Here is a 7,707-nt window from a genome sequence, read left to right as displayed (position 1 = left end):
GACTCCTTTGACATCCTGTCTGCGAGGACCCGGAGCTCCCAGGGGATTCCTGGGGCTAGCGCCGTCTCTCCCGGCACGTCACTAGGAGTCGAGAGCACAGAATCTGCCCCACCTCACCAGCCCCGACGCACACCCCAGTGTGAGGCCGGGGCTCTCCCACAAAGACGTTTCCCCACCAAGCATCAACTTTCCTTCTCTCACCAAGTGTTAGAGCCCCCATTCTCCTCCTCCCCCTTTCTCTCCTGCTTTAGGCTGGGAAATCCCTACTCTTCACGGTGAGAAGCCTCAGGGCTCAAGCTCGGGGCTGCGCTGTTCGCCGCATCCTTGGCCACAAGCTCGCCGCAAGGGAGCCCGGGGAAACACACCCGCAGCCCCTAGGGCCCTTGTCCCATGCTCCTCATTGCCTCCCCCCGGTCTCCGCCCCCCACCGTCCCTCACCATCCCTCTCCTTCCCCCCTCCTCCTACTGCCCTGTCTCCCCCCCCCCACCCCCCTCTCCCTTCCCCTCTCCCCCCGCGGCCCGGGAGTGGCGTCAGCACGCCCGCCCGGCGTGGGGTTTAAATGCCCACTAGCCGGAGCGCGGGCGCTTCTATCCCGGAGCGCGGTCGGGATTGGAACTGCAGGGGTGGGAGGGGAGCGTGCGAGCGGGATCCCGAGCCGCGGAGCGCGCTGTCCCTCGCTCCGCCGCGGATGACTCCGGAGCTCGGGTCCAAGCGCCGCCCATGCAGCATCTCCGCGCTCCGCCGACCCAGAGTTGATGATAAAACACTTAACCGTCTCCGCTGCGGGGAGCCATGAGCTGTCTGGATGTTATGTACCAAGTCTACGGTCCTCCCCAGCCTTACTTCGCAGCCGCCTACACCCCCTACCACCAGGTACGTGTCTCCTCTCGGCCGGGGCCTCGCAGAGGGGTGGCGCGCCCCGGCTTCTCCACGCACAGCCCGTGCCCCGAGGGCCGCGGCGCCTCCGCGCGGGTCCCGGCCGTCCGACCAGCGGCGGACGCCGCCCGGATGCGGGGATTGCCGCCGCTGCCACCCCGTAGGTTGAGCTAACCCGTTTAGCTTGCCCATTTGCGCTCCCGGGAAGGCAGCTAAGCCAGGCTAATGCGTGCCCCGCTCTTCTTGGGAATAATCAGACGAGGATCGCGTGGGCTGGATCGTTTTCTTAGGGTCTGTCTGACTCCAGATTATTCCGAGCCCGGCACGGGTGCGGGGAGATGCGAGCAAAACTCACGCAGGGACAACCAAATTTAGGCCCCTCAGGTGAGAGTGACAACAATACAGAAGCAAAGGCCTGTCTGTCTGTCTCTCTCTCTCTCTCGCTCTCTGAGATGCGAAGACCCGCGTTCTCATCCCTGCAAGCTTATCGAAGGCGTAATTCTTTTTCCGTTTCAATTCTTAGGCGATTAGGCCAATTAATTCCAGAACCAGAGAAATCGTTTCAATGAGAACCGCACGAACGCATTGGTTTTATAATCTTTGCTTTGCAAAGTTCTGGGGAGTATTATTGGGGTACTATTGACCCGGCAGAGCAGAGCTTCATAGATAATATTTCGCATTTCTCGAGCCTGAGTAACTGAATCGGGCTGTCCTGCCTTCAATAAACGCACTTTTAAGAAGACCACGTAACCCTGATTCTGCAAACGCTTCAAGTTTCTTTTAATTATTCTAATTTCTCTTTTCTGTGGGCTGCGTCTGGTCGACCAATTTTTCTTTCCATTTCCTCAGCTGATGTAGTAGAAACTGAGGATGGTGGTCCAGGAAAAGAACAAGATAACACACCTGAGGGCCTTAGGCGTCCGGAGCAGGTTCAAAAGTGAGGGCCTGGACTCCTGGTTTGGGGAGATTGAAATAAATCCCGACGCTTGAGTCCGTGCTTTTGCCAATTGTGCTTGCAAATTCAAGATGTCTATTTGAAAATTTCCTGATGAATTAGTGATGGAATGGGTAGGTTTTGAGTTTTGCTTTTTTCCCCTCCTCCTCTCCATTTTTAAACTTTCCAACCGGAAGTTTGTTTAATCTCAATGTTAATTTTAGGAATTACCTGAGTCCCTCATTGTAAACCAAGTGGGAATGTGGTAGAAGTGGCGATATAGCAAATAATTCAAGTCTTCTGGCTGCCCAGCTCCCTCCCAGGCTGGGACTATTGCAAAGAGGAGAGATGGTTTGGTTTTCTGTCTGTTTGGTCCTTTCTCCTCCCTTACCCTGGACCAATCTATTGCATTAAGATCTTGGTTCATTTCTGAATGATCAGGCCCCCCTTGGAGGCCATCTCTCCTGCTTTAACACGGCATTTCAGTGCATTGCTCATTTCTAAGAAAATGTTTTCAGCAGCTACACTTGGTTTTTAAAATTAGTATCAGACAGTCATGATTTACCCAACCTCATAGCCAAGATCTTCTTATTCTCCTTTTTATCACTTGTTTCCTCAATCTTGATAGAGATGGTGACGGTAGAAAGGCTCATAGCCCACTGGTTTTTCCACACTCACAAGAAGATCTCTTTAAAAACAGACTTTTAAACGGACAGTTTATGGGTGATCAAACAAATATCAAGTTTGCGTTTATTAAAATGATCCATGTCATGATGTTATTCCACATTTTTACCCCACATGATTCTTTCCTAAGTGAAACTATTTCAAACCTTTTGCAGCAGTTCTTCCTTTACATCCTGGTGGTGGGAAGTGGGTTTTGGTATTTTCCTGTTCCATCCTGAGGATGCTTAATACTGCATCTTGTGAGTCTGCTTTGGAGTCTCTGGCACAGAACAGTCAGGCCCTAGGAGGACTTGGGTGCCCTTTACCCTTGGAGACTGATTTTAAAAATATATCTGCCCTGAGCCTGGCTCTGCGGTCAAACTCAGCTCATAACCTGGCTGCTTAGCCATCTCCCAGGACCTTCACCCTGACACCTTCCGAGTGGCGTGGCAGCAATTCTGGGGAGACAGAGGCACCAAGAAGGGCAATCTACCTCTCAGGAAGCCCACTGTTGTTTGGCTGCAGGTTAGGGGGGCCACTGACTGTGCGGCCCATGTTACTGAGCACAGGGCTTAGGCACCAAAGCCAGTTGCCCCGTGGATACCTTAGGGATCCAGATGAGGGACTGCAGTCTGAAACCAATATGCCATCTCTTTTGAAATTGACTATTCTTTCTCTCTTTGAGCAGAAACTAGCCTATTACTCCAAAATGCAGGAAGCCCAGGAGTGCAACACCAGCCCCAGCAACAGCAGCGGCAGCGGCAGCTCCTCCTTTTCCGGCCAAACTCCGGCCAGTATAAAAGAGGAAGAAGGCAGCCCGGAGAAAGAGCGCCCACCAGAGGCGGAGTACATCAACTCCCGCTGCGTCCTCTTCACCTATTTCCAGGGGGACATCAGTTCCGTGGTGGACGAGCACTTCAGCCGGGCCCTGAGCCAGCCTAGCAGCTATTCCCCAAGCTGTACAAGCAGCAAAACACCGAGGAGCTCCGGGCCCTGGCGGGGTGAGTTTGGGGCCCCACTGGCAAGGGCAGATAGCGAGCCCTTTCAGTCTGGGGTCCTCCTACAGGGGCTCAAGGAGATGCTGCTGAAAGAATACTAGGTGTCAGAGAAGAGGTGAGGAGGGGAGGGCAAAGCAATAGGTACAGGCATAAGATTGCTCCTTGAAGAGGCAGAGCGGAGCAGAGCAGTGACCTAGCTTGGAATTGGGAGGCCCGGGTGTGCGGGGCGGCTCCACCACTTCCTAGCAATATGACCTTGGGCAAGTCTCTTAACCTCCTTGAGGTCACTCTATTTACTGGTCTCTAAAATTAGAATAATACTTGCCTTCTTAACTATTCCTGGAGATGACTGTAAGACAAACAGAAAAATGTAAATGTGCTGTGGAAATGTGAGGTTTCCAACAGTCTCCCAAGCCAGCGGGGGAGGAGGATCTTCACCTACAACTTAAAGTGCCCTCCTTCCCCAGTTTCTGAAAATTTGCCCAGAGGAAAAAGTCCTGGACCCCACTGCAAGCAAAACCTGCTGAAGAATGTCTCCTGAAACGTACCTATGCCTGTTGCCAGGTTTCAATTACTTGGGAAATCTTGAAGCAGAAAATGTCTTTCAATAAGCAACTAAAGTAACAAAGAAATAAGAATTTAGGCACAGCTGAGACATCTCTAAGAGTTTTCCTTAAACACATCCCCTCTGTATTGTTCTACCCTTCCCACAAAACACTGCTTTTCCTAGCCCTGGACAATGGTTTCTTGGACAAGTCTAAATCTCCCTTCTATTCTAAAATCTCAACCTCCCTTTATTTCCTAGACAAAGTGGGGGTAACTGTTTGGTACACTTTCTCACTAAACTTAGTTTTTGATGTGTACCAAGCTGAGAAATGAGGACTTTGTTATAAAACGGAAAACAAATATTACATTTGGAGGGACATGACAACCCTCACCTACCCATTTTTTCCTGAGAGTCTGACAGTTTTTACAAGCCATGCCTAGACAAGAGCCAAAAACATTAGTTTTGAATACAGAGCCTTCTTTTTATTCTCCAGTTGCCTACATATTTTAACAGGAAGACAGTTCACTACTTAGAATTCATTGTCAAAACGTTTTTAATTCTCTAGTATGTGGTGCAGATACCTTCCCCAGAGGAGGTGCTCAATAAAAGTCCCTTGAATTAAATGTCTGTCTTTCTCTCCCTCCCCAATGAAGGCAACAAATTTGATCTAAATGCTGTTCACTTAAAAGGCTTCCAGGCACTAGGGGTCAACAGTAATACAGTAATAATTGTTATGCCTGGCATCCACACTTTGGTGCAGAAATTTTATTAATTACAACTTAAAAGACCTGTCCCTTAGTGTCCTATGTAAATAATACAGCTGCCCTTTGAATATGTCTAGTTTGCTCTTTTGCTTGAGTTCTGGAAAAAAATATATTTGAAAGGTTTCTAGAAAGGAGGCTAATAATAGCAAGACTTCGAAATATGTCGATGGACTTCCAGTCTATCAGAGGCCTTGGAGGGGTGCATTTTCTGGAGCAAGGAAGGCTGAAACGCGAGAGGGGGTAGTGAGATCGCTGGGCGGCCGACCAAGAGTGGGCAGAGACGTCTTTAGCTTGACGAGAGGCTGTGGGCTGAGAAAGGGAGGCCCGAGGCAGCTCGGCCTGGAGTCGGGGGAAGCTCCCCCGCGCCCCCAAAACTGGGGCTGGAGCTGAAGGGTCTCTCCGCTCTTCCTCTCCCAGTCTGTCTCTGGGTTTCCGCATTGGAGACGCATTTACAAAATCCGAGAAAGCGGCCCTCCTCCCCAAGGGGTGCCCCCATTTTGCTGTGCCTCGACCTCGCATTCACAGGCTGCAGCCCCCTTAGAAAGGCGCCGCCCCAGAGACCAGGCTGCCCGTCCGCTCCCCGCCGCGGCTTTCCCGCCCTTGCCCGCCCGGCGCGTCCAGCCCTCTGTCGTGCGGGGTGCGCACCCGCGTCTCCCTGAGGTGACACGCTCCTCTCTTCCTTTCCTCCCCTCCGCCTGGCCGGCCTGCAGACGGCTCCTTCCCGATGAGCCAGCGCAGCTTCCCCGCCTCCTTCTGGAACAGCGCGTACCAAGCGCCGGTGCCCGCGCCGCTAGGCAGCCCGCTGGCCGCCGCGCACTCGGAGCTGCCTTTCGCCGCCGGCGACCCCTACGCGCCGGCCGCGCTGCACAGCCACCTGCACCAGGGTGCGGCCGAGCCCTGGCACCACGCGCACCCGCACCACGCGCACCCGCACCACCCCTACGCGCTCGGCGGCGCCCTCGGCGCCCAGGCCGGCGCCTATCCGCGGCCCGCCGCCGTGCACGAGGTCTACGCGCCGCACTTCGACCCGCGCTACGGGCCGCTGCTGATGCCCGCCGCCTCCGGGCGCCCCGCCCGCCTCGCGCCCGCCCCGGCGCCCGCGCCCGGCAGCCCGCCCTGCGAGCTCTCCGCCAAGAGCGAGCCCAGCGGCGCCGCGTGGGCTGCGCCCGGGGGACCCTTCGCGAGCCCCACGGGGGACGTGGCCCAGGGTCTGGGCCTCAGCGTGGATTCAGGTAAGCGGGAGAGGGAGCTTGGCCTCCCCGGACCCCTCCTGCCCTGTGCCCGACCTTGGGCTGAGTCCCGGAACCCCCTAGTTCTCCTCGGAAACCCCTGTGATCCTGTGGCCCGAAGGTCTGCATCTCGGGGTTGTGTTGCGGCAGACGCGTGACCCTGTGCCATCGGTGTGGGCAGAATGAGAAAGCAGGACCCTGCCCTAACCCGGCTGGTAGATTTTACAGAGGATTTTTTTTTTTTAAATAACATTTGTTGGAAAGGTTCTAGCTCTGCGCTGTTCAGTTCCGTAGCCACTAGTCACATGTATCGGTTGAGCACTTGAAGTGTGGCTAGGCCAATTGGGATGTGCTGGAAGTGTATAATACACACTGGATTTCGAAACTTTTTACAAAACAAGAATGTAAAATGCATCTCACTAACATTTTTATTTTGATTACATGTTGAAATATTTTCAACACATCGCAAATTGAATATATTGGGTTAAATAAAATATGTTATGGACTAAGATTAATTCTCACCTGTTTCTTTGAACTTTTTTTCAATGTGGCTGCTCGGAAATTTAGAATTACTCCTGTGCCTCGCATTGTGTTTTTATTGGACAGCGCTGATCTGGAGGACCTGCGAAGAGTGTAGTTTAAAATCCTCTGCCGCTTGCCGGGTCTTGTCACCTAATGACAGTTATAGGGAAAGAAAAGTAGGACTCTGATATCAACTTAATTGCCAAATTAAATAGGTTTCTTAAAAACGCAAAACTTAACAAGAACATGATTTTAATGATAATATTAAATCTCTGGCTTAACAAGTTTGAATTTGAAAGGTACATTCAAATAAGAGTTTATTCTTTGCTTGCTTTATTTTAGCACAAATAAAAAATAGTTATATTATAAATGCACTCATTGACTTGTAGGCTTGCCCATTCCCCCTTCGCTCAGGTGAAAATTTGACATTTCCATTTGCTTTGTTTTTACATGCCCTTTAGATGAATTCTGTGATTTTCACAATAGAACAGTGGTGTTTGTCTTTCTTTTCCCTTAACTATCTTGTGCCTCCCCTCCCCCAACCCCTTCTCTCTCCTTCTCTCTTTCTCTTCTCCCTCTCTCTTCTCCCTCTCTCTCTCCCTCTCTCTCTCCCTCTCTCTCTCCCTCTCTCTCTCCCTCTCTCTCTCTCTCTTCTTTTCTCTCTGTTTTCAGGTTTGCAGCCTCAGGACAAAAGCAAGGATCTGTACTGGTTTTAGACAGCCCACCTTCTTCCCTGTAGGTCTCTGCATAGCGCAATTGGTGGCACCCAGAGCTGAAATCGAGTGGGTTTGTAACAGCTTCTGATCTTGGTTTGCAGCTCGTCGGTACTCCCTCTGTGGAGCATCCCTCCTGAGCTGATCTGCTGACCCAGGGTTTCCCCTCCCCTTTCCCTTCTGACCAGCCACGGAGGCTCCGCATCTCTGCCTCTCACTTCATGGATCAGGACATGGGGGAAGGCAGAGACTTCAAACGTCTCCGTGTATTGGGAAAACCAAAACACACATCGACAGAAATTTCATCTCAAAATAATTCCTTCTGCCGAAAGAGCAGATCCAAAGACTCTGAATTATGTTTAACAACTTCTGGGCAAACCACTGGAATTATCTGTGGTGAGATCACTTAGGTGGTATGATATAAGTTTTCTTGGAAAGAGGGAAAGAAAAAGACTTTTTA

General features: G+C 51.8%; 1 protein-coding gene across 2 annotated transcripts; it reads left to right on the top strand.

The window, feature by feature from the left end:
• The first annotated feature begins 756 nt into the window (after positions 1–756).
• On the top strand, positions 757–7,423 carry VGLL2 (vestigial like family member 2). 2 transcript variants are annotated; one of them, XM_058566838.1, is made up of 4 exons: positions 757–874; positions 3,163–3,475; positions 5,494–6,015; positions 7,352–7,423. In XM_058566838.1, the coding sequence occupies exons 1-4, from the start codon at positions 794–796 to the stop codon at positions 7,390–7,392; spliced, it is 957 nt and encodes a 318-aa protein (XP_058422821.1). In that variant the 5' UTR covers positions 757–793; the 3' UTR covers positions 7,393–7,423. The 2 variants fall into 2 exon arrangements, with proteins under 2 accessions (XP_058422821.1, XP_058422822.1); XM_058566839.1 differs by lacking the exon at positions 5,494–6,015.
• The last annotated feature ends 284 nt before the right edge of the window (positions 7,424–7,707 follow it).

Source organism: Diceros bicornis, chromosome 23 (genome assembly GCF_020826845.1).
Source record: "Diceros bicornis minor isolate mBicDic1 chromosome 23, mDicBic1.mat.cur, whole genome shotgun sequence".
In the NCBI taxonomy this organism is placed as follows: Eukaryota; Metazoa; Chordata; class Mammalia; order Perissodactyla; family Rhinocerotidae; genus Diceros; species Diceros bicornis.
The sequence above is the reverse complement of the archived record's forward strand: the minus strand, read 5'-3'. Positions and strand labels throughout refer to the sequence as shown.